At 33.1% G+C, this 27836-nt stretch overlaps 4 protein-coding genes across 11 annotated transcripts in view; all 4 read right to left on the reverse strand.

The window, feature by feature from the left end:
- Positions 1-225: 225 nt before the first annotated feature.
- Positions 226-13169, reverse strand: LOC108193248 (protein ANTAGONIST OF LIKE HETEROCHROMATIN PROTEIN 1-like). 8 transcript variants are annotated; one of them, XR_001801124.2, is made up of 3 exons: positions 7115-7700; positions 6625-6707; positions 226-898 (listed from the first exon to the last, which is right to left on the reverse strand). XR_001801124.2 is itself a non-coding variant. In XM_064080463.1 (3 exons), the coding sequence occupies exons 2-3, from the start codon at positions 12529-12531 to the stop codon at positions 372-374; spliced, it is 612 nt and encodes a 203-aa protein (XP_063936533.1). In that variant the 5' UTR covers positions 12532-12549; positions 12765-13161; the 3' UTR covers positions 226-371. The 8 variants fall into 8 exon arrangements, 3 of the variants coding, with proteins under 3 accessions (XP_063936533.1, XP_063936529.1, XP_017215319.2); XR_001801123.2 differs by having other exon boundaries at positions 7104-7691; XM_064080463.1 differs by lacking the exons at positions 6625-6707; positions 7115-7700 and adding exons at positions 12447-12549; positions 12765-13161.
- A 996-nt stretch (positions 13170-14165) lies between these two features.
- LOC108193166 (pentatricopeptide repeat-containing protein At5g64320, mitochondrial-like) lies at positions 14166-16264 on the reverse strand. The gene is given in 1 exon segment (XM_017359705.2): positions 14166-16264. A coding segment is annotated over 1 exon segment (1590 nt). The 5' UTR covers positions 15756-16264.
- A 79-nt stretch (positions 16265-16343) lies between these two features.
- LOC108193283 (protein ANTAGONIST OF LIKE HETEROCHROMATIN PROTEIN 1-like) lies at positions 16344-22103 on the reverse strand. Its single transcript, XM_017359881.2, has 3 exons — positions 21919-22103; positions 21549-21636; positions 16344-17020 (listed from the first exon to the last, which is right to left on the reverse strand). Exons 2-3 carry the CDS (start codon positions 21631-21633, stop codon positions 16542-16544), a joined length of 564 nt encoding a protein of 187 aa, XP_017215370.2. The 5' UTR covers positions 21634-21636; positions 21919-22103; the 3' UTR covers positions 16344-16541.
- Positions 22104-25549: 3446 nt separating this feature from the next.
- Positions 25550-27836, reverse strand: part of LOC108202719 (uncharacterized) — a 77261-nt gene continuing 74974 nt past the window's right edge. Inside the window, exon 12 of the mRNA XM_064080416.1 lies at positions 25550-26270. Coding sequence (XP_063936486.1) covers positions 25774-26270 — 497 coding nt within the window. The 3' untranslated portion in view covers positions 25550-25773. The remainder of the gene's footprint in view (positions 26271-27836) is intronic.

Consider the following 27836-nt stretch of genomic DNA (forward strand, 5'->3'; position numbering starts at 1 on the left):
GGAGTAACCAATAAGCACCACATCAATCTGAGCACATATGGAACTCATAAATGAGAGGCTCTGATATGTACTAGAAAAACTGGTTCACAAACAGTAAGGTATACCAAGAACTCACATTCTGAACGTAAGCACAGGCATGTTCGGATCATCAGTTTGCGTAACTAGTACATTAGCAAAGGCGTCCTTCACTAATATCTCAGATATGCATATAAAAGAGTATACATGTATAATAAAGATACTAAACAAACTCATCAACTAAATATTAGTGACCACAAAAACATATAATTACACAACCACGAAAAAAAAGCGGAAACCAAAGAAATATCTGGAAGACATGATTCAAAGCTTTCTAACAATTACAAAACTAATCTTTAAAATCTGTGATGCAAAAAGTCTGGATGATGACCTTCCAACAGAGATAGCTCACGTTGCCTCTCATCATTCATGTCAATGACAATGTTATGCAAGATGCAGCAGGCCTTGGTCATACTTTGAAGCTTTTCGGATTTCATTCCAGCTGTAAGAACCTTCCATTCTTTCTTTAGCCTATTAAATGTCTCAGCACTCATTCCCTCTTCAGGGGCAGAAGCAGGCCCACGGAGGTGGCGATGGCCATTTTCTGCCAAGACCTCCACAAAGGACCATGTGACCTTAGCAGCGGTAAATGAGTGCGTCCCAATTTCACCACCAATTGAATTCAGCGACTTGCCCAATTTTAGCCTTCTCATAGCTATGGCTACTTTATCAACCACAGTTAATTCCCTGTTATCGTTAAATTTATATATTTGTGAATTTGACATAGGCTCCATCACAAGAGAGCATAAGTATCTGAAGGTTCTCATTGAGATCCCGCAGTATACTTCGACTCTAGTCGAGTCTTCCGCGAGAGGAAAATGTCCTGCAAAGAAGAGAAGAAAATGCATTTTTATACATACGATTAAGACACTGCCATAATGTGTTTATCAGGCTTAAAACTTGAACATATTAGATTAATGTATAACACCATACTATTCCATTCATTTCAGTATACATACACACATCGACCTGTAAACTGTATAAACAAAATGAAGCTAGAATGTCAAAAATGTAAATCAGTAAACTGCTTGTGATTAACACACAGGGATATATCGCTTTCAGTAAGGTTCCAATCTGCAAAGAATGCTACAGCTTTCATATCAAATCAGAATCAATATGAACTGATTATAAGTGGATACTTTCGGTATTCATAGCAAGTTACAAGCTCCCAGGAAAACATTATATCTACCATAATATAGCTGTTTGACTGAAAAAACCCTTACAAGAACTAATTATATAACAACATATTCGAAAACAACAGATTAGATATTGTTCCAAAGACTAAGACAACTGGAAGCAGTTTGACCTTAATTACTACTTTGACCTTGTGGAACCGGAAATAGAAGTATTTTGAATAGCGACTTGCCCAAAATCAATCCCTTGCAACTTTGGAAAAAAAGCTAGTCCTGAATTCTCACTGGTGAGTTATAAATCATATAATCAGAAGATGATTATACTCGGTATAGTTTGGATTTACCTCATATTTTCTTCTATGTATGCCCCAATGCCAAAATCTGAAATGCTTTCTTTCCCATATTATAGAGTATAAACAAAGAAACTAAAATATCCACAAGAACTACATACGAATCACATCACCTTCCTCAACTCCTTTCAAATCTAATGACTCTAATCCCATCAGCAAAATTTATATACACATAACATAACTCCCAGAATTAAAATTTAAATGTTTATATCTTCATTGTACTAAGCAACAATTAAATTCTAGGTCAAATAAGACTCCGAACCACAGACTGAGGATTTATTCATTCTCCATCTAAAGTAATTTTCAATAAATCAAAAGACGAATCAACTGGTCACAAATTAGAATTTCATCATACACAGATGAACAAGCAAACATAAAATTACTTCGGGAAAAAAAAGGTAGTACATACCAAACCATAACGAAATCGACAAGAACAATTCATCACCACCAAATGAGAACTTAAGAATTTGAAGATTTACATACCAGCAATCCTCTTCACGAATTCGGCAAACCAAATAACGTAATTCAAAGGGAATTTGCCACGATTAGCTTCACTTCTTTCCATTCTTTTGTGGTTTGAGGAATGGAGATTGATTTTCCTTACCACCGTACAATAACTCTAAAGTTTGCGACTTTAAAGTTTGTTGGAACACAGAAGTATATAAAGAGTGAGATGGATGGGTCTGGGATGACGTCAGCGCGTTGATGGAGGTTAAAAGAAATAGAATAGTATAAGGAGTATGTTTGTAAATACCTAGGTTGCACGGAGACGGGTACGGGAACATATACGGGTACGGGGACGGGGACATAAAACGACAATTTTAAATTTAAAGGGTACGGGGACGGCACATAATATATTAATAAAAAATTAAATTTTTTATATAAATAGGACAGATGCAACTTTCTCAAATATTAATATCACCGGAGATCAACTCATTCTCCATTTCAGGCTCACAAAGGAGGTTGATTGTTAGATCCACTTCCACTTTCAGCATGTCCAGATCCAAAACCACTACTTTCATGTTGTGATTCCATTGAAAACTAATGAGTTATGTTTATTTGTTTGAGAGAGAAAGTAGTTTGAGAAGAGTTATGATTGTATGCATATATGAAGAACGTGTGTATAATGTATATAACTTGAATAGAAGCCGTTGAGTTAGGGTTTTCTATGTTATGTTTAATTGGGGACGGGTATCTTTATCATTTTACTCCAAGAAACATCCCCAATTTTAACCTGCTGTCCCCAGCTTTTTGGGGACGTCCCCAAGCCGTCCCCATGCCGTCCCCGTCCCCGATACGTCCCCAAACTGCGGTACTCCACCTAGTAGGCGTCCCCGTGCAACATAGGTAAATACTGGGGGTGGGCTTCATATATACAAATTTATCCTAAGGAAATTGTAATTGGGCATAAAATAAATTTTATTTCAAAGTTGTAGCTCATATATGAAGTAAAATAAAGTAATTAAAATATACTCACTCCATCCCATAAAGCATGAGCTAATCAATTTTACGCACATTTAAAAAATTTGAGTATGACTATTTGATATGTATTCACAAAAGATGAGTTAGTGAATGATGACTAAGCATTTACGTGAACATGTGGTTATAGCTATCTTAAAACATACTATGTGGGTGTTTGGGCGGGGCTTTTAAGCCCCACTTCTAGAGTTTTAAGTTAGAAGCACTTATTCGTACCGTTTGTGTAAAAAGTCGAGAAACACTTATAAAAAAGTTAGGATTTTGTTTCATGACTTCTACTTTTTTCCCAAACACTTTAATCACTTATAAGTCTTGACTAACTTCTACTTCACCTTTTTTTACTTTAAGCAGAAAACACTTATTTTAAGTTCACCCAAACAGCCCCTATATAAAGTTAGGTACATTCTTCTCGGGACATCCTAAAAAAGAAAGTGGGCCAAACAAAATGGGAGAGGAAGTATTATTTAAATATAATTTATATTCAAAATATAGTTTCCAGTATTTTATTCATTATTATGTATTTCTCTTTGCCCATTGCACTTCTTTTTGTTAAAACCAGAAAACATTTGTTCAATTTAGCTTGACCATTTTACTATTATCAGTATCTATATAGTATATTATATAAATGAAAATTTCCATACAATATATACATAGCACTATTTCCGGAATCTAATATTTAGTGGTCACAATCGTAATGTGTCTAGTCAGTAGCTAACTAACATATTCAGTGGTGTCACGGAAGAAATTTGCAACATCCCACGTCACTAAGTTATATCAATGCCTTTATTAGCACAAACTTACAACTAATATTGTATCGGAATTGATAGCTCTTTTGTATCAACTTATAGTTGGTTGTTGAATGATGTAGTATGTGTGGCTTGGACTATAACAAATTTTGTTCGAGGTTGACCCTGCCAAAAGTGCTTTAAAGGACTTCTTTAGTTTTTGGGCTCGACGAGGACGTTGAACTTATATAATGTGGAAAACTGTAGCATCCCATAGTTGGTAAGTCTGGACGCATTTATAAATGTTGGAGAAAAGTCGCTAGCTCTTTTGGTTTGGTCTGTGGTGAGTTGTTGAACCATCTCCTTCACTTTGGCTTGGGGTGATACACAATTAATGTATTATAGAATTTTGTTATAATTATGTATTTCTTTATATATATTCAAGTTGATTGAAATTATTAAATTAAATGGTACGATGTATAAACCTTCATAAGCTATAACTTTAATATAATAGACGTACTTGACTACGTCTAGACATATAAATTTATGACAAAAATCTAATTTATTATAAGACATGATTATAATAGAACCTCAAGTACATAGATCCGCCAATTTGGTATACAACAGAAAAAAAATGACACGAGAAATATGGATATGGATTCACCATTTTGTTATACGAATACGAAAGTATACAGTTATAAAATTGGACCTTTAGGAAAATCCCTTTATATTTTGATGTGTTCAGGTCAGAACTCTCAGGTGCATTGCCTAAATGCACATAAGTTTTGACCTGAACACGTCAAAATATAGAGGGATATTTCTAATGGTCCATTTTATGATCGGGTACTTTCGTATTCGTATATCGAAATGGTAATCTTTATCCATATTTTTCGTGTCATTTTCCTTTTGTGTTGTCTAGCAAATTAATGGCTTTATGTATTTTCGGTTTTTATTATAATTATGTCTTCTAAATAATTATATTTTTTTCTCATAAATTGATATGTGTAGTCAAGCAGGTCTACTATATTAATGTAGTAGCTTCAGAAGGTTAATACATTTTATTATTTAACTTAAATAATTTTTCACTCAACTTGAACTTATATATATATGTATGTATGCATGTATGTATGTATCTTTGTGTGTAATTACAATAAAATTATATAATACATTAATTGTATAACACCCTAATCCTACGAGAAACAAATGGTTCAACAACTCACCACAGAGCAATCCAAAAAAGCTAGCGACTTTGCTACAACGTTTATAAAAGCGTCCAAACTTACCTACCGTAGGATGTTATAGTTTTTCCACACAATTAGTTTGACGTCCTCGTGGGGCCCAAACGCCGAAGATATTTTGTGAAGCACTTTTGGCAGGGTCAAGCTCTGACAAAATCCATTACAGTCCAAGCTAATATACTACATCATTCAACAACCCACTATAAGCTGATCCAAAAGAGATATCAATCCCGGTGCAGTATTAGTTATAAGAAGCTTTCTAAAAGTCGGCGTTTAATCGGGATTAATTGTTGTTCGGTCGGCCACAGTCTCGATTAAGCGTTAATCAGTGAAAAAATCATTTTTTCCTCAAAATCGGTCAAAAACGAGATTAACCGGTTAAAAGACGGGATTAATCCGAAAAAATTGGTGTATTTAAAAATTTTAAAAATACAAAGTAATTTTTTTAAAAATTATAAATTATTTTCTAATAAAATGAAAGGCACAATGACAATCATAGAAGTTAAAATTGTTTTATTTACCTTTCACTTTTCAAATATTAGCCTCTAAACTCTAATTACAAAAATCTTCAAAATCTTCCTTCGTAGATTTAATCAAATTCAAATTTATATATGAGATGATTGGACTTGTATGTATATATAGGAACGTTTTGTGTAATAAAAAATCATTAATCTTTCAATTTTATAAGACTATAAATTTATAGTATATATAATTATATTAATATATATATAATTTAAAAAATAATATTAAATTGATTACTATTAATGCTCCAATTAATCACTCTGATTAATCCATGATTATCCGATTAATCGTTGGACAGTGGCTTCACCGACTACGTCCGATTCCCGCTTTTAACAACACTGGTTATAAGTTGTGCTCATAAAGGCATTAATATAACATCCCTAACTTAGTGACATGGGATGTAACAAACTTTCTCAGTGACACCGCAAAATATGTTACTTAGCTCTTGTGATTCCTATATAGCCCTTATGGATATTTTAATTTCCTTTTTTGTACTTCGTAATACGGGAAAGAAAGTAGTTCCGATTTTGGCATTGGGGCTTACATAAAAGAAAATATGAGGCAAATCCAAACTATACCGAGTATAATCATCTTCCGATTATATGATTTTCGAAATCCTTTTTCCTTTAGGTAAAAAAGGTAAATTTATTAAATGACGATGTTTAGGATAAAGTCATGCATCATTGAGAAACATTGGCACTTGATAACATTATTGGTGAAATTATTTGTTTTCCCATTTTATGTGAATAAGATGCATTTATAAATCACCAATGAGAATTCATGACTAAGTTTTACTCCAAGGTAGCAAAGGATTGATTTTAGGTAAGTCACCATTTAACATACTTCTATTTGTATAGGATGTAAGGAACGGAATGGTGGAAGGAATGAAATTTTTGAACAACTTTTCATAATATAGTTCAAATTTCATTCCATTCCTTCGAGATTCATTCACCCAACCAAACACAATATTATAGACAACTTCACGAATTTAAATGGCTTTGTACTGAAGTACTATATAAGATAGGCACCTCTGATCTTAGTAATATGTTGCACGAAAGAAAGATAACATATCAGTATATACCACAGATCACCAACTTTGTACCTGACAGAAACAGAGAGTAATTGAAGTAAACCTGCCAAGTTTACTTGAGCAGCTCCAGTTATCCATCATCTTCCTGTGGAGTACTGTAATAACAAACAGTGTCATTCAAAAAGTATATTTGGAAAAACTTGTAATAAATCCTATCAATTAAGCACAAGAAACAGATGTTTCTAAACATAATTGGGTGGCACTTTATATTACATGGACTCAATGTAATAACTAACAAAAATTATATAACTCCATCACAAGGATGTAGGACACAATATGCTAGTGTCTGAGTTAACTTTATTTGCAACAGATATTCTGCACTGTTTCACACAGTGAACATGATTAATCCCACCAAAAAAGTACCTGTGTTCTAAATAAAGAACTTAGAGAATTTCAGACAATGATACAAAAGTTCTGCTTTTCTTGCTGAGGCTTCAACTTTGTTCACATTGTAATTACATAAGTGAATATATAAATTCTCCATCCATTACCTAGTACCTACTCTGCATGAGTTTCTGTAAATGCTTTGCCGATTCACATCTGGAGTTCCAATCAACGCCGTCTGAACAAACAAATCAGACCCAAAACCTCTGATCATCAGTATCTAAAGTATCCGGTGGTTGGGGACTTGTTTCAAGCAGGTGGCGGGAATACGAGATCTCATCAGTGACCTAATAGCTTGGTTAGGAAAACAACGTTGATATCTGAAGCGGCTTTGACGATTAAAGCAGGGATTTGGAGAAAATGGTTGTGGGCAGTAATTACTTTATGATTAGTTTATAGATTCTATGAAAAAAAATTGAATCCACGTATTTTTTGCACCCAAATTTTTTTGCCAAAGACAAGTGTTCTACGTTAAGGTAGAGAACCTGCATAGATGATTGACAAGATTGAATTTGGAGCCGGAAAGGTTTGTTCAACTTATTAAAGAGGGTCTTGTCATTCTTGATCATAAGTTCGACTGGGGAGGGATGGTTGTATGCTCTTGGTCATAGTCATATAGGTTCGATTTCCGAAAGCAGAAGAATAGCCGGTTCACATGGATTTATCCCGTGCATACCCAAAAGATAGCGGCTGCTACTTCTTCCGTTAAAAAAAAAATATTCTGGAACCCAAATTTCATAATCAAAGATAACTTCGAATGAGTAGTACACACAATTAATTTTAATTTTTTAAACATATTTTATGATAATTTATTGCGTCTTCTAAGTTCTAATTTCACATTCATCTCGAACAACAATTTCAAATTTTTGTCAAATCAGAATCAACATTAACATCATATCTTCCCTGAAGATTATTTTTTGCAACTTCATGGGTTTATATCATGGGTATATGACTGAATTGGTTTCAGCCGCATTGCTTGTTAATGAACCTCGTTGAATTGATTTATATCATCAACCCATGAAGTTTCATCATCTAAACTGAAGCGCCCACAAGTTTCCTCATTTCTTTCTATCCATATTCCCCATGTTATAACCACTACATTAGCAAAGGTGTCCTTTTCTAACATCTCAGATATACATATAAAAGAGTACACATGTAAAACAAAAATACTAAACAAACGCATGAACTAAAAATTAATTACTACAAAAATAAATAATTACACAAAATACAAATAAAAAAGCAGAAACCAAATAAATATTCGGAAGAGATGATTCAAAACTTTTTTGTCAATTACAAAACTAATTTTTCTGAGTCATAAAGCCTGGATGATGACCTTGTGACAGACATAGCTAACGATGCCTCTCATCATTCATGTCAATGACAATCTTATGCAAGATGCGGCAAGCCGTGGTCATATTTTGACGCTTCTCTTGTAAGAACCTTCCGTTCTTCCTCTAGCCTATCCACTGCCTCAGCAGTCCTTATTTCCTTAGTGGCAGTGGCTGGCCCATGGAGGTGGCGAAGGCCATTTTCTACCAAGGCCTCCACAAAGGACCGTGTGACCTTATCAGCAGTAAATGAGTGCTTACCAATTTCCTTACCGATTGAGTTCAGTGACTTGCCAAATTTAAGCCTTCTCATCGCTATGGCTACTTTATCAACCACGGTCAATTCTCTGTTATCGTTAAATTTGCATATGTGTGAATTGGACATTGGCTCCATCACAAGAGAGCATAAGTATACGAAGGTTCTCATTGAGATCCCACAGTATTTTTCGACTCCAGTCGAGTCTTCCGAGAGGAAAATGTCCTGCAAAGAAGGGAAGATGATGCATTTTTATATATACGACTAAGAAACTGCCATAATGTGTTTATCATGCTTAAAACTTGAACATATCAGATTAATTCAAAACACCATACTAGTCCATTCATTTCAGTATACATACACATATTGACCTGTGAACTGTATAAAACAAAATGAAGCTAGAATGTCAAAAATGTAAATCAGTAAACTGCTTTTGATTAACACACAGGGAATATCACATTCAGTAAGGTTCCAATCTGCAAAGAATGCTACAGCTTCCATATCAAAATATCAAATCAGAATCAATATGAACTGATTATAAGTGGATACTTTCGGTGTTCCAAAGACTAAGACAACTGGAAGCAGTTTGACCTTAATTACTAGTTTGACCTTGTGGAACTGGTAACAGAAGTATTTTAAATGGCGATTTACCTAAAATCAATCCCTTGCTACTTTGGAAAAAAAAGCTAGTCCTGAATTCTCACCGGATATTTACAAATCACATGATCAGAAGATGATTATACTCACTATAGTTTGGATTTAACTCATATTTTTTTTCTATGTATGCCCCAATGCCAATTTCTGAACTGCTTTTTTTTTTTTTTTTTTCCATATAGAAGAGTATAACCAAAGAAACTAAGATATCCACAAGAACTACATAGGAATCACGTCAACTTCCTCAACTCCCTGCAAATCTCAGGACTCTAATCCCATCAGCAAAATTTATGCTCCCTCCGTCCCATATAATTCTATACACTTCCATCTTTTGGATGTCCCACCCAATTCTATACATTTCAAAAATTTCTTAAAACAGTAAACTTTTATAAATGAAAAACCCACTCACCCACTACTTTTTCAAATCTATCAATTTTATATTGATGGGACCCACTAATTTACGCACTATTCTTTCTCTTCTCATTATTTAATATTATTTTTATACACTTTTCTTAGTCTCCGCGCCCAATCCATATGTATACTTCCTCGAGGGAGTATACACATTACATAACTCCCAGAATTAAAATTTAAATGTTTATATCTTCATTGTACTAAGCGACAATTAAATTCTAGGTCAAATAAGACTCCGAACCACAGATTGAGGATTTATTCATTCTCTATCTAAAGTAATTTTTAATAAATTAAAAGATACATCAACTAGTCACAAATCAAAATTTCAGCAAACACAGATCAACAAACAAACGTTACTTCCTTAAAAGAAAGGTAGTACATACAAACGATAACGAAATCGACAAGAACAATTCATCACCGCCAAATGAGAACTTAATTATACACGAGAATGTTAAGATTTACATACCAGCAATCCTCTTCACGAATTCGGCAAACCAAATAACGTAATTTGCCACTATTAGCTTCACTTCTTTCCATTCTCTTGAAGCAAAGTTCTTAAAAACTTAAAAGGAGATAAAAAGAAAGTGGTTCGAGGAATGGAGATTGATTTTCCTTACCACCGTACAATAACTCTAAAGTTTGCGACTTTAAAGTTTGTTGAAACACAAAAGTATATAAAGAGTGAGATGGATGAGTCTGGGGTGACGTCAGCGTGTTGACGTAGCTTAAAGAAAATAGAATAGTAAAAGCAGGATTATGTTTGTGAATACCGGGGGTGGGCTTCATATATACAAATTTATCCTTGGGAAATTGTAGTTGGGCATAAAAAAATGTTATTTCAAAGTTGTAGCTCATATATGAAGTAAAATAAAGTAATTAAAATATACTCACTCCATCCCATAAAGTATGAGCTAATCAATTTTACGCACATTTCAGAAATTTGAGTATGACTATCCGATATGTATTTGCATTCACAAAAAGATGAGTTAGTGGATGATGACTAAGCATTTACTTGAATATGTGGTTATAGCTGCTTAGTCATTATCCACTAACTCATCTTTTTGTGAATGCAAATACATATCAATAGTCATACTCAAATTTCTTAAATGTGCGTAAAATTGATTAGTTCATGCTTTATGGGATGGAGTTAGTATATTTTGATTAGTTTATTTTACTTCATATATGAGCTACAACTTTAAAATAACATTTTTATGCCCAATTACAATTTCCTAAGGATAAATTTGTATATATGAAGCCCACCCCAGTATTCACAAACATACTCCTACTTTTACTATTCTATTTTCTTTAACCTCCGTCAACACGTTGACGTTACCCCAGAATCATCCATCTCACTCTTTATATACTTTTGTGTTCCAACAAACTTTAAAGTCGCAAACTTTAGAGTTATTATACGCTGGTAAGGAAAATCAATCTCCATTCTTCAAACCACTTTCTTTTTATATCCTTTTAATTTTAAGAACTTTACTCTTAGAGAGTGGAAAGAAGTGGAACCGAATGTGGCAAATTCCCTCTGAATTACGTTATTTGGTTTGCCGAATTTGTGAAGAGGATTGTTGGTATGTAAATCTTCCAATTTTCATGTATATTAAGTTATTCTCATGAAGTGGTGATGAACTCTTCTTGTCGATTTCGTTATGATTTAGCATGTATTACTTTTTCTTTTCCGAAGTAATTTTATCTTTGCTTGTTCATCTGTGTTTAATGAAATTTTAATTTGTGACTAGTTGATTTGTCTTTTGATTTATCGAAAATTACTTTAAATAGAAAATGAATAAATCCACAATCTGTGGTTTGGAGTCTTATTTGGCCTAAAGTTTAATTGTCGTTTAGTACAATGAAGATATAAAGATTTAAATTTTAATTATGGGAGTCATGTAATGTATTTAAATTGTGCTGATGGGATTAGAGTCTTAAGATTTGCAAGGAGTTGAGGAAGTTCATGTGATTCCTATGTAGTTGTTGTGGATATCTTAGTAAACGACAATGAAGATATAAAGATTTAAATTTTAATTATGGGAGTCATGTAATGTATTTAAATTGTGCTGATGGGATTAGAGTCTTACGATTTGCAAGGAGTTAAGGAAGTTGATGTGATTCCTATGTAGTTGTTGTAGATATCTTAGTTTCTTTGATTATACTCTTTAATATTGGGGAAAAAAGCAGTTCAAATATTGGCATTGAGGCATAAATAGAAAAAAAATGAGTTTAATCCAAACTATAGTGAGTATAATCATCTTCTGATTATATGATTTGTAAATCACCAGTTATGATTACTACTCGGTATATTTTGGATTTACTCATATTTTCTTCTATACATGCCCACGAACTACTTTATTTCCTGTATTACGGAGCACAAACAAAGAAAGTAAAATATCCACAAAAGCCACATAGGAATCGCATCAAGTTCCTCAACTCTTTGCAAATCTTATAACTCTAACCCCAATAGCACTTTAAATAAATTACATGACTCCCGGATTTAAAAGTTGAATGTTTATATCTTCATTTGTACTAAGCGAAAATTAAATTCTAGGTCAAATAAGATTCCGACACTGTAGGTCGGGGATTTAAACATTCCCTATCTACACTCATTTTTAGTAAATCAAATTACAAACCAACTAGTTCCGAATTATAATATCATCAAACACAAATGAACAAGCAAACATAAAATTACTTTGCAAAAACAACAGGTAGCTCATACCAAACCATAACGAAATCGACAGGAACAGTTCAGCACCACCAAATCAGAACTTAATATACATGAGAATTTGAAGATTACATACCAGCAATCCTCTTCACGTATTGGGAATACCAAATAACGTAATTCACATCAGGGAATTCTCCAATATTTGCTTCACTGCTTTCCATTCTCTTAAATCAAAGTTCCTAAAGACTTCAAATTAAAAAGAGATAAAAAGAAAGTGGTTTACGACTTTAAAGTTTGTTGGAACACAAAAGTATATAAAAAGTATATGTGTTCTAAAGCAAGAACTTAGAGAATTTCAGACAATTATACAAAAGTTCTGCTTTTCTTGCTGAGGCTTCAACTTTGTTTACATAGTAATTATGTAAGTGAATATATAATTTTCTCCATCCATTACCTAGTACCTACTCTCCATGAGTTTCTGTAAATGCTTTGCCGATTCACATCTGGGGTTTACAATTACGAGCCCAGAGTATCTCCCGTACATTTCAATCAACGCCGTATGAACAAACAAATCAGACCCAAAACCTCTAATCATCAGTATCTAAAGTATCTGGTTGGGGACTTGTGTCAAACAGGTGGCGGGCATACGAGACCTCATCAGTGACCCGTGAAAACATTTTACTAGCTATGTTAGGGTAACATCTAAAGTGGTTTTGAGGATAAGCAGAGATTTGGAGAAGATGATTGCGGGAGATGAGTGTTCTCAGGGTTGAATGTATCGGCGTTCCTCACGAAGATCCCGTTTAATATTTGAAACATATTTTCAGTATTTGGGGATAACATTCTTGATTTTTTTTAAATCAATGACATATTGAAAAAATTCTCATGAATTGAGGTGTATTTTATTCGAATTTTAATAGTCTGATTTTAAAAGATTGTATGTAATTTTAAATTACGCGAATTTTTGAAAAAATGTTGCAGAATTGATATAGATTATTTAAAATTTAAGTACAATATTTCAAAATCTCATGGATTTTGGTGGGATTTCAAAAAAATTAAAATTCACTCAAAAATCTCGCAAAATCCATCATTTTATGAAATCCATAAAAATCCAATAGTATTTGTATATCATTTGAATTTTAAACAATCCAAATTAAATGAAAAAAAGCCCTAAATAACTGAATTTTTGAGTTTAATGCCCCGTAGAACAAAATTTGAAAAAGTGGCCCCAGTTGACATGTGAAAACACTTAAAATTGCCCGCAAGGGTTGGTTCAGCTGGTTAAAGAGGGGACAAGTATCCTCTTGATCACTGGTTCGACTCCCGAAGGGAGCACGTAGTTTGCAGGCTATTGCGTGGGTTTACCCAGTGCGCACCCCCGAAGTGTAGCGGCTGTGGGTTCCTACGTTAAAGTTTGCAGGCTCGCATAGGTTTACGGGTTTTCTCTTTTCTTCTTTTATTAAACCTTTTCAAACTTCACAGTTTACATAAGTAAAGTTAACATTGAGTACACTGAGTAGACGAAGTACAGAGAAAACAGGTTGCGGGTTGCGGGTTGGGTCAAGCTAATATAAAGAAAAATCAATTGAGATGATGGATTATAATGTAAGTTTTACATTCTTTTGAAGAATTGCAATTCAATTTATATATATTTTCAATGTATATGTTCTATGTGTTTGTTAAAGTGTCTATGATGATTTACATATGAAGCAGTGGTTAGAAATAGCTAGTATTATTTCTAATTGAGTTGTAGTCACATATTACCAGTTAAGTTCGAGTTATGTAATGCATATTTGGAGCTTAATTTTAGAATTTGAAGCTTATCTATTACTTTACTATGAGAAATCTGCTTAGGTTATCCATGTGTATGAAGAATACGTAAGTTTAGGACCAATATAATTGGAAATGGCACTAGTTTAGGAGCATCTTCTACCTGATCAACCCTACAGAGCCCACATATCAGAGAATTGAAAGTGAACATATCTGGTTTACATCCTCCGTTTACCATGTCAGCGTATAGTTCCAGAGCCTCCTTAACCTTCTCATCCTTAGCTAAAGCATTTATCAGGCAGTTGTATCCAACAGTGTTTAAGCGGATCCCCAATGCTGACATTTCACGGACAGCTTCTTCTGCTTCCTTCAATCTGCCGACCTTGCAGAACCCGTTGATCAAACTCGTGTATGTTATTAGGTTGGGCTTGCAACCCATAATTTCCATCTCTTTCATCAAATTTCGTGCTAAAGAAAAAGATTTTCTCGAACATAGACCACGGATGATTATGTTATATGTATAGATATCTGGATTGCAACCAACAGCGGGCATCCCCTGCCTCAAAACAGCATTGGCATCATCAAACTGTCCATTGGCCACATAACCATTAATCAAAGTATTGAACAAAACAACATTAGGCTCGGGCACTCTCTCCAGAATAGCTCTAGCTTTATCAACTTGACCAGTTCGGCATAATCCATCCATTAAAATTCCTTAAGTAAACTTGCTAGGAGTGAAGCCTCAGAGAAGCATTCTATCGACCAATTTAGCACCTTCAGGTATCCTCTTAGCACGGCAAAGACCATGAATAACATCATTAAAAGTATCAACATCAGGTGTGCAACCCATCAGAAACATTTCCTCCAAATATCTTATCACGTCATTTATTCTGTTCACCTTACAAAGCGCATGTATAAGTGTCTGGTAAATAACTGAATTCGGCACACACCCATGTTCTGTCATATCTCTTAAAAGTGAACATGCAGAATCCACCTCATTAACCATACAAAGCACTTTCATCACCACACCGAACGTTAAAACAGTTGGAGAAATCCCCTTGTGCAACATCTCATAAAAAATATTCGGTGCAACAGCCGGGCAATCCCCAGCAACCAATATATCCAGAACAACATTATAAGACCTAAAACTAGGTTCGCAACTAAAAACATCCCTCATATCAAAAAGTAACCGCGTCGATTGACCAGGTAAACCAGCTCTACCATAATGCCTCATCATAGAAATAAAAAGTGACTCCTGAAAAACTACCCCTTCATCTTTCATCCGCAGCAACAATCCATCAATCAACTTAAACTCCCCGGCCGCTCCAAGTTTATTAATCAAAGTACAATACACATCAAATGTATGAGTATACCCCATTTGAGTACCCGCCTTACGGAACAAATCCACAGAAGTAGGGACATCAAGGGGGAGTTGAAGCAACTTATTAAGCTGATACGGTGCAAGTCGATTAAGGGACTTTCGAAGCTGTTCAATGTCAAATGGTTCAAGCAAACTTTCCCAATCTGTTTCAGGGGATGACCCATTCTTATAATCAGAATTACCAACAACATTTCCATCATCCCCAATTGAACTACAATATGTAAAGATTGGATTTTTATACAAAGATTGAACCTTTTTGACAAAATGACACCCAAGATTCAATCTTTTGAGCATAACTCTTATTGGGTAATTGTAAACAAGCAAAAGCTAAGCACACAACTGATTGGCATTACACATACATAAACTTTTCAGGGTTATAAGCAATTGTGTGTATACATGTATGTATATGTGCATATAGAGTTGAAAAATATATGAGAAACAGAGCAGAATAAAGAGCTCTAACCTGGGAAAAATATCTTGCATATAGTGTTTGTATTTGCTGCAAAAAGCTTCTGCACTAATTATTCAGTGAGCAGCGGATCGGGTCTAAAGTCAAATTTTCAAATCAATTGGGTGTTTGTATGTGCATATAATTCAGCACACAATAAAGCTGATCATGGCTTATGGACCAGAAAGCTGCTTCTTCAGCTTTTTCAAAGAAATTTTCTTTCAACATTGCTACACACTATGGTTTCAGCCGCATTGCTTGTTAATCAATCTCGTCGAATTGATCTATATCATCTACCCATAAAGTTTCATCATCTAATTGAAGCGCCCACAAGTTTCCTCATTTCTTTCTATCTATATTCCCATGTTATAACTAGTACATTAGCAAAGGCGTTCTTTTCTAATATCTCGGATATTCATATAAAAGAGTACACATGTAAAACAAAAATACTAAACAAACTCATGAACTAAATATTAATGACCACAAATAATAATCACACAAAATACAAATAAAAAAGCGGAAACCAAAGAAATATTCAGAAGAGATGATTCAAAACTTTCTAACAATTACAAAACTAATCTTTAAAATTTGTGAGTCATAAAGCCTGGGTGATGACCTTGTGGCAGAGATAGCTAACCATGCCTCTCATCATTCATCTCAATGACAATGTTATGCAAGATGCGGCAAGCTGTGCTAATACTTTGACGCTTCTCAGCTTTCATTACAAGTGTAAGAACCTTCCATTCTTCCTTTAGCCGCCTATCCATTGTCTCAGCAGTCATTCTTTCCTCAGTAGCAGTGGTTGTCCCATGGAGGTGGCGAAGGCCATTTTCTACCAAGGCCTCCACAAAGGACCTTGTAACCTTATCAGCAGTAAAAGAGTGCGTACCAATTTCCTTACTGATTGAGTTCAGTGACTTGCCAAATTTTAGCCTTCTCAACGCTATGGCTACTTTATCAACCACGGTCAATTCTCTATTATCGTTAAATTTGTATGTGTGTGACTTGGACATTGGCTCCATCACAAGAGAGCACAAGTATCTGAAGGTTCTCATTGAGATCCCGCAGTACTCTTCGACTCTAGTCGAGTCTTCCAAGAGAGGAAAATGTCCTGCAAAGAAGAGAAGAAAATGCATTTTTATAAATACGACTAAGACACTGCCATAATGTGTTTATCATGCTGAAAACTTGAACATATTAGATTAATGCATAACACCATACTAGTCCATTCATTTCAGTATACACACACATATCGACCTGTAAACTGTATAAACAAAATGAAGCTAGAATGTCAAAAATGTAGATCAGTAAACTGCTGGTGATTAACACACAGGGATATATCACATTCAGTAAGGTTCCAATCTGAAAAGAATGCTACAGCTTTCATATCAAATCTGAATCAATATGAACTGATTATAGGTGGATACTTTCAGTATTCATAGCTAGTTACAAGCTCCTAGGAAAACAAACCCTTACAAGAACTAAGTACATAACAACATATTCGAAAACAACAGATTACATATTGTTCCAAAGACTAAGACAACTGGAAGCAGTTTGACCTTAATTACTAGTTTGACCTTGTGGAACTGGAAATAGAAATATTTTGAATGTACTTACCTAAAATCAATCCCTTGCTACTTTGGAAAAAAAAGCTAGTCCTGAATTCACTGGTGATTTATAATTCACATAACCAGAAGATGATTATACTCAGTATAATTTCGATTTACCTCATATTTTCTTCTATGTATGCCCCAATGCCAAAATCTGAATTGCTTTCTTTCCCATATTACAGAGTATAAACAAAGAAACTGAAATATCCACAAGAACTACATACGAATCACATCAACTTCCTCAACTCCTTGCAAATCTAAGGACTCTAATCCCATCAAAAAAATTTATATGCACATTACATAACTCCCAGAATTAAAAGTTAAATGTTTATCATCTTCATTGTACTAAGCGACAATTAAATTCTAGGTCAAATAAGACTCCGAACCACAGATTGAGGATTTATTCATTCTCTATCTAAAGTAATTTTCAATAAATCAAAAGACAAATCAACTAGTCACAAATTAAAATTTCATCAAACACAGATGAACAAGCAAACATAAAATTACTTCAGAAAAAAAAAAGGGTAGCACATACCAAACTATAATGAAATCGACAAGAACAGTTCATCACCACTGAATGAGAACAACTTAAAATCCATGAAATTTTAAAGATTTACATACCAGCAATCCTCTTCACGAATTCGGCAAACCAAATAACGTAATTCAAAGGAAATTTGCCACAATTAGCTTCATTTCTTTCCATTCTCTTGAAGCAAAGTTCTTAAAAACTTAAAATTAAAGGAGATATAAAGAAAGTGGTTTGAGATGGAGATTGATTTTCCTTACCACCGTACAATAACTCTAAAGTTTGTTGGAACACAAAAGTTTATAAAGAGTGAGATGGATGGGTCTTGGGTGAAGTCAGCGTGTTGATGGAGGTTAAAAGAAATAGAATAGTAAGAGTAGGAGTATGTTTGTGAATACTGGAGGTGGGCTTCATATATACAAATTTATCCTTAGGAAATTGTAATTGGGCATAATATAAATTTTATTTCAAAGCTGTAGCTCATATATAAAGTAAAATAAAGTAACTAAAATATACTCACTCCATCCCATAAAGCATGAGCTAATCAATTTTACGCGCATTTAAGAAATTTGAGTATGATTATTTGATATGTATTTGCATTCACAAAAAGATGAGTTAGTGGATGATGACTAAGCATTTACTTGAACATGTGGTTACAGCTATCTTAAAACATACTATATAAAGTGGTGTCACAGAAAAAATTTTCAACATCCCACGTCACTAAGTTATATCAATGCCTTTATCAGCACAAACTTACAACTAATATTGTATCGGAATTGATAACTCTTTTGTATCAACTTATAGTTGGTTGTTGATTGACGTAGTATGTTTGGCTTGGACTGTAACAAATTTTGTCTGAGGTCGACCCTGCCAAAAGTGCCTTAAAAGGATTTCTTCAGTTTTTGGGCTCGACGAGGACGTTAAACTTATATAATGTGGAAAAACTGTAACATTTCATAGTATGTAAGTGTGGACGCATTTATAAATGTTGTAGAAAAGTCGTTAGCTCTTTTGGTTTGGTCTATGGTGAGTTGTTGAACCATCTCCTTCACTTTGGCTTGGGGTGTTACACATTGAATGCAGTATAGAATTTTGTTATAATTATAAGTATGTATTTCTTTATATATATTCAAGTTGATTGAAAAATTATTTAAATTAAATGGTACGATGTATAAATCTTCATAAGCTATAACTTTAATATAATAGACCTACTTGACTACGTCGAGACATATAAAATTATGACAAAAATCCAATTTATTATAAGATATGATTATAATAATAACCTCAAATACATAGATCTGCCAATTTGGTATACAACAGAAAAAAAATGACACGAAAAATATGGATATCGATTCACCATTTTGTTATACGAATACGAAAGTATACGATCGTAAAACGTGTTCAGGTCAGAACTCTCAGGTGCATTGCCTAAAGCATATAATGCACCTGAGAGTTTTGACCCGAACACGTCAAAATATAAAGGGATATTTCTAATGGTCCATTTTATGATCGGGTACTTTCGTATTCGTATATCGAAATGGTAATCGTTTTCCTTATTTTTCGTGTCAATTTTTCTTTTGTGTCGCATACCAAATTAATGGCTTTATCTATTTTAGGTTTTTATTAAATTATGTCTTCTAATAAATTAGATTTTTTCTCATAAATTTATATGTATATTGTATAGTCAGATAGGTCTATTATATTAATGTAGTAGCTTACGAAGGTCAATACATTTAATTAGTTAACTTAAATAATTTTTCACTCAACTTGAAGAGATACATATATATGTGTGTGTGTGTGTATCTTTGTGTGTGTGCTTAATTATAATAAAATTATATAATTATATAATATATCAATTGTATAACACCCTAATCCTACGAGAAGCAAATGGTTCAACAACTCACCATAGAGCAATCCAAAAAAGCTAGCGACTTTGCTAAAACGTTTATAAAGGCGTCCAAACTTACCACAGTAGGATGTTACAGTTTTTCCACACAATTAGTTTGACGTCCTCGTGGGGCCCAAAAGCTGAAGAAATTTTGTGAAGCACTTTTGGCAGGGTCGAGCTCTGACAAAATTCATTACAGTCCAATCCTAATATACTACATCATTCAACAACCCACTATAAGTTGATCCAAAAGAGGTATCAATCCCGATGCAGTATTAGTTATAAGTTGTGCTCATAAAGGCATTGATATAACATACCTAACTTAGTCAGGTGGCAGTAGCAAACTTTCTCCGTGACACTACGGGAAAGAAAGTAGTTCAGATTTTGGCATTGAGGCATACATAAAAGAAAATATGAGGCAAATCCAAATAACAACAGAAAGTCACCCTAGACCCATCCATCTCACTCTTTATAAACTTTTGTGTTCCAACAAACTTTAAAGTCGCAAACTTTAGAGTTATTGTACGGTGGTAAGGAAAATCAATCTCCATTCCTCAAAGCACTTTCTTTTTATATCCTTTTAATTTTAAGTTTTTAAGAAATTTACTTTAAGAGAGTGGAAAGAAGTGAAGCTAATTGTGGCAAATTCCCTCCGAATTACGTTATTTGGTTTGCCGAATTCGTGAAGAGGATTGTTGGTATGTATATCTTCATGTATATTAAGTTCTCATTAAGTGGTGACTGTTCTTGTCGATTTCGTTATGGTTTGGTATGTATTACCTTTTCTTTTCCGAAGTAATTTTATCTTTGCTTGTTTATCTGTGTTTAATGAAATTTTAATTTGTGACTAGTTGATTTGTGTTTTGATTTACTGAAAATTACTTTAGATAGAGAATGAATAAATCCTCAATCCGTGGTTCGGAGGCTTATTTGGCCTAAAATTTAATTGTCGCTTAGCACAATGAAGATATAAACATTTTAATTTTAATTATGGGAGTCATGTAATGTATTTAAATTGTGCTAATGTGATTAGAGTCCTAAGATTTGCAAGGAGTTGAGGAAGTTGATGTGATTCCTATGTGGTTCCTATGTAGTTGTTGATTACTACTCGGTATATTTTGGATTTACCTCATATTTTCTTCTATGTATGCCCAATAACTACTTTATTTCCCGTATTACGGAGCACAAACAAAGAAACTAAAATATCCACAAAAGCCACATAGGAATCGCATCAAGTTCCTCAACTCTTTGCAAATCTCATAACTGTAATCCCAATAGCACTGTTTAAATAGATTACATGACTCCCGGATTTAAAAGTTGAATGTTTATATCTTCATTTGTACGAGGCGAAAATTAAATTATGGGTCAAATAAGATTCTGACACTATAGATTGGGGATTTAATCATTCCCTATCTACACTCATTTTTAGTAAATCAAAATACAAACCAACCAGTCCCGAATTATAATTTCATCAAACACAGATGAACAAGCATACATAAAATTACTTTGCAAAAACAACAGGTAGCACATACCAAAACATAACGAAATCGACGGGAACAGTTGAGCACCACCAAATCAGAACTTTATATACATGAGAATTTAAAGATTAACATACCAGAAATCCTCTTCACGAATTCAGCAAACCAAATAACGTAATTCACATCAGGGAATTCTCCAATATTTGCTTCACTGCTTTCCATTCTCTTAAATCAAAGTTTTTAAAAACTTCAAATTAGAAAGAGATAAAAAAAAAAAGTGGTTCGAGGAATGAAGATTGTTTTTCCTTACCACCGGAGAATAACTCTAAAGTTTGCGACTTTAAAGTTTGTTGGAACACAAAGGTATATAAAAAGTATATGTGTTCTAAAGCAAGAACTTAGAGAATTTCAGACAATGATACAAAAGTTCTGCTTTTCTTGCTGAGGCTTCAACATTGTTTACATAGTAATTACACAAGTGAATATATACATTTCTCCATCCATTACCTAGTACCTACTCTCCCTGAGTTTCTGTAAATGCTTTGCCGATTCACATCTGGGGTTTACAATTACAAGTCCAGAGTATCTCCCATTTTCAATCAACGCCGTCTGAACAAACAAATCAGACCCAAAACCTCTAATCATCAGTATCTAAAGTATCTGGTTGGGGACTTGTGTCAAACAGGTGGCGCGCATACGAGACCTCATCGGTGACCCGTGAAAACATCTTACGTAATAGCTAGGTTAGGGCAACAACGTTGATATCTAAAGCGGTTTTGGAGATAAGCAGGGATTTGGAGAAGATGATTGAGGTTAGATGAGTGTTCTCAGGGTTGAAACCCTGTATCGGCGTTCTTCACAAAGATCCTGTTTAATATTTGAAACATATTTGGGGATAACATTCTGATTATTTTTTTTAAATCAATGTTCTATTGAAAAAAAATCCTCATAAATTGAGGTGTATTTTATTCAAATTTTAATAGACTGATTTTCATCTATACATTTTAATGTATTGTATGTAATTTTGTTTGACGCAAATTTTGAAAAAATGTCGTAGAATTGGTACAAATTCTTTAATATTTAAGTATAATACTTCAAAATCTCATGAATTTTGATGGAATTTCAAAAAATTTAAAATTCAATGAAAAATCTCATAAAATCCATCATTTTATGAAATCCATAAAAATCCAATACCATTTATATATCATATGAATTTTAAACAATTCAGATTAAATATCATTGGATTTTTTAGTATAATTTAAAATTCTAATTGAATATTATCAGATTTTATAGCATAATTTAAAATCACAATCGAATATTCAAAATTTTTTAATGAATTTTAAACAATCGCAATTGAATATACGCAGATTTCATGAATGAAAAAAAAATATATTTTTTAAAATTCCAATCGAATACACCCCCTAAGTAATCTCGAATTTATAAATCAATGGATAAGTTGTGATTCATGATTTTTATAATCATGGCTCCAATATTTTTATTCACACTTTTTTATATTCTTTATCTTAATCGAGTAATAACAAAAATCTAAAAGATTATCGGGCTTGTTTTATAATTTCCCAACCTCTTAAATTTTTTTATAAAAATATTGTTGCAAACTTTCAATATTTTAAAAATACCATTTATTTATTGTTTTGATACAAAAAATATCATTTATTATAAATTATTTATAAAAATACGACTTGCAACTTCTGCAGCCTCATTTGCAACAACATTTTGCGACAGTTGCAAATGAGAAATTGATTTACAACTTGCTTAACAAATACGACTTGCAAATTCTGCAATCTCGTTTTTCAACACCATTTGCAACATTTGCAAATGAGAAATTTCATTTGCAACTTATGCAACGTCATTTGCAACAGTTGCAAACTGATGTTGCAAAAGCGGGTTGCAAGTGGTACTTTTATAAATAACTAGTTAAGAAACCGCGCGTTGCGGTGGCCTATAAAAAATATATTAATGATTCAATATTAATATTTGTAAAATGCTAATACTAATATATAAAATTGTAAAATTGGACTATAATTCATGGTAAAAAAATGAAAATAAATTTCTACACGTAATTAACAATTTAAAGCACGACGAATCTTAATTTATTTGTGTTTTTTTTAAAAAGTAATCATGTTCTTACATTGTCACCTTCCTCCAATTTTTTTCCGATTGATTGTGCACAAAAACATGTAACTTAAATCCGTGAGATAACAGTCTATAACTACCCTTACTTGTAACAATAATACTGTATGAACAGTTTTCACTTAAAAGTTGCTTGAACGGAGAAAACAGATAATGATGAATAATATTTTTCCTTGTACAATGTAAATCATATAAAAAATTAACAACAACAAACATGTCCGATGAACAAAAGAAAATATTATAAAAGAATAACCAACAAACATACATCACTAATAGTTAATTTATTGATATCATCCATCAATATCATGTCAAGACTATATTTTTCTCCCGTGTTTGGATTTGTCGACTCCCACATAACGGTCTATAACTAATTTTGCTTGAAACAACCTTTATTTTTTTAATACCGTATAAACAGCATTCACTTATCATTGTAGAAGAACGGCACCACCGATTTAGAAATCGAGCAAGAAAATTATCACCAGAGAGAGGTAGGGTTGTGGTATTGAGAGAGAATGTTGTGTTTAGATGATCCAAAACCCTACAACCTATAATTATAAGTGCAGAAAGACTTGTGTGTGTTACTCTTTTCCATAATTAAATAATCCGAAACAAAATCAGATTAAAACTTTCAAGCTGCTATATTCCATAAATAATCTGAAACAAAATCAAATTCTGAAACTTGCGAAAATTCCAGAAAATTAGAAAAATAGAACAGAGCGATGTGAGAGGCGCCACCTACACGCCCCTCGCTTCTCCTTTATATAGAAACAAAATCAAATTAAAACTTTCAAGCTACTATGTTCCATAAATAATCTGAAACAAAATCAGATCCTGAAACTTGCTTCTAATATATCCGAAACTAAAAAAGGTAGTTCTAATTTTTGATATTTTTTATCCAAAAATTTCAGTTATATAGAAACAAAATCAGATTAAAACTTTCAAGCTACTATATTCCATAAATAATCTGAAATAAAATCAGATTCTTGAACTTGCTTCTAATATATCTGAAACTAAAAAAGGTAACTCCAATTATTGATATTTTTTATCCAAAAATTTCAGAAAATTAGAAAAATAGAACGGAGCGATGTGAGAGGCGCCACCTACACGCCCCTCGCTTCTCCTTTATATAAGTATATTGATTTGAAAAAAAAATTGTATATTAAAAAATTTTCAACCGCACAGTATTTTTATAAATAATTTATAAGGAGTTGGTATATTTATAAATATCCCAAAACTGATATTAGAATTTAAAATTTAATCTTTATTTAATTTTAATTATTCTTCCTCACATTCACTACGAGAAGAATGGGGAAGACTTCTTTATCGTGTTGATGGTGATTAAAGATACGAGCATTTACTTTCAAAAAAAAAAAAAAAGATACGAGCATTAATAAATAATTAAAATATTTATGATTGAAATTTAAATAATTTCTTCATATTAAATTTAGAAACTTGTTTTTTGTCATACAAATTTAGGAATTTAGTTTAAGATAAATGTAGGAGTATAATACAAAATTAATTTCTTTAATAAATAAAATTTAGTTTTGGAAGGTGTTTATAGAAAAACGTATTTATTTTAAAAAATATGAGGACTTTTTTATTTAATATTTTTTAGCTATTTGCATCTTATAATCACTGGAACCAAAGATGACAACAAATGAGTAGACTTACTCCTTCCGTCCAATTCATTTCTATAACGTCTATAGGATGTCTCATTATTTATATACATTCTTAAAATAATATCATTTAATAATATATTTATACAATCTATTTATAGGATGTCTCATTATTTCTATATATTCTTAAAATAATAATTTTTAATGATATAAAACATTATTACGAAAATATATAAATATATAAATATATACATTCTCAAAATAATAACTTTTAATAATATAAAACATTATTATGAAAGAATATAAATAAAGACAAACCTTCTTTCTACGAAAGAATATAAAAATCTACTTGATCTTCGTAACAAACCATCTGAACAAAAGCATGTAAAATAAAGATACTAAACAAACTCATGAACAAAAGATCACGGACCACAAAAATAAAGAATCACACAACATACGAATAAAAAGTTGAAACCACATAAATATTTGGAAGAGATGGTGCAAATCTTTCTAACAAATACAAAATTAATCTTTAAAATTTGTGAGTCATAAAGTCCGGATGATGACCTTGCGACTGAGATAGCTCACGATGCCTCTAATCATTCATATCAGTGACAATGTTATGCAAGATGCAGCAGGCCTTGATCATACTCTGAAGCTTCTCAGGTTTCATTCCGGTTGTAAGAACCTTCCATTCTTCCTTTAGCCTATCCAATTTCTCAACACTCATTCCCTCTTCAACGGCACTATCCAATGTCTCAGCACTCGTTCCCCCTTCAGTGGCAGCGCCAGGCCCATGGAGGTGGCTAAGGCCATTTACTGCCTCCACAAAGGACCGTGTGACCTTGTCAGCAGTAAATGAGTGCATCCCAGTTTCATCACCGATTGAGTTCAGCGACTTCCCCAATTTAAGCCTTCTCATAGCTATGGCCACTTTAGCATCCACGGTTAATTCCCTGTTATCGTTAAATTTGTATTTCGGTGAATTGCCCAGAGGCTCCTTCACAAGAGTGCATAAGTCTCTGAAGGTTCTCATCGAGATCCCACAGAATGTTTCAACTCTGTTCGAGTATTCCCGTGGAGTAAACTGTCCTGCAAAGAAGAGAAGATAATGCATTTACATATGTCAATTTAACCTGATGAAACAATCACTCATGAGACCGGAAACATACTTGGTTCAGCCTGTTTGAACTACTACACAAAATGAGAAGAAAATTTATTTCATCACATTATATTCTGTACAGCGGAACAGTCATAAAATTTTGAACTCGCAACCCAGTATAATAAGAGGATATTTGTATAAGAATATGGAAAAAAGATTGTGGACAATCAAGACAACATTAACAACTATCACACACATATGCTAAAATACTCATGCGCACATGCTATCTTTAACTTGATTCTTGGGTTAACACCAAAATAGGATTAAGTGGAAAGTACAGCCTTAAGAATTATTAGATTCGAAAGATGCAAGGACACTAAATTAGAAGAAGAATACCAGCAAACCTGAAATAGAGGTCAGAAATTCCGAAGTAACATTTAAAAATACTTAGAAATTGTGAAGTTTAACAGCGAACACACACAAAACAAGCGGTTCAATTCCACTGATAGCTTAAAGTGTCTAGACTTAGCAACGAGAGGGAAGAATGTGAGAGTCTTAGGTTTGCAAGACATCTATGTCCTTTTTTAACAAAAAGCTTCTGGCTAGTCAGAGAAAGTTTGTTTTCCTTTAAAAAATTCACCTCCATAAGTCAATAAAACTACATTGTATCTTGAGTTCTTGACAGAAACGTCATGTAATTATCGAAAATTATGATTTATTGCATTTGACCTACCGGTTGGTTCACAGCCTGCTTCTTTTGGTGGGACTAGATTTATTGCATTTGACCTGCCAGTATCCTGTTTCTGGTGCACTAAGCTACTCCTTAACTTCTTAGGAAAGCTCTTTATAGGATTTCCCTGGGCAGGCTTCTCCTCTTCATCTATACTTGAACCATGACCATTGTTCTTTGGAACAAGGTTGGAATCTAAGGATAAAAGAATATTTGATCAGTAAAGAAAATACAATCCAAACTTTAACAAGAAATAAAATGGTCAACTCTGTAAGTTGAAATAATATCTGAAATACATATAGAGGATACTTGCAGAGTCAGAATAGAAATTTTTTACTGAGATAACCATAATGAGAATAAAACATAATCCTAGATAAATAATCTTTTACGAAACCAGTGCACAGTCAAATTTTACAATACCAGTGCACAGTCAAATATGAAATACAGATGCAACAAATATACATATAATTCCTGAAATTGTAGTCCAGTGGATCCCCGGACCCATAACCCTTAGTAAAAAGATAAGGATTCGACACCCTGTGGATATAACTGTTTGAGCAAGTACTTAAATTTCTTGTGATTGACCTTACCCCAAAGAAAGAAATAAACATTTATATATAACTAGAAAATTCAAGACTTAAAAACAATTATTCTGTCTCAATAATACTTCTCATAGATGAAATACATGGATACTACCATTATTATATTGTGAATCCCCTAGATATGTCAATTTGAACTAATTAAACAATCACTCATGAGACTGGAAACATACTTGGTTCTGCCCGTTTGAACTACTACACGAAATGCGAAGAAAATTTATTTCATC

This window comes from Daucus carota, chromosome 1 (assembly GCF_001625215.2).
Source record: "Daucus carota subsp. sativus chromosome 1, DH1 v3.0, whole genome shotgun sequence".
Classification (NCBI taxonomy): Eukaryota; Viridiplantae; Streptophyta; class Magnoliopsida; order Apiales; family Apiaceae; genus Daucus; species Daucus carota.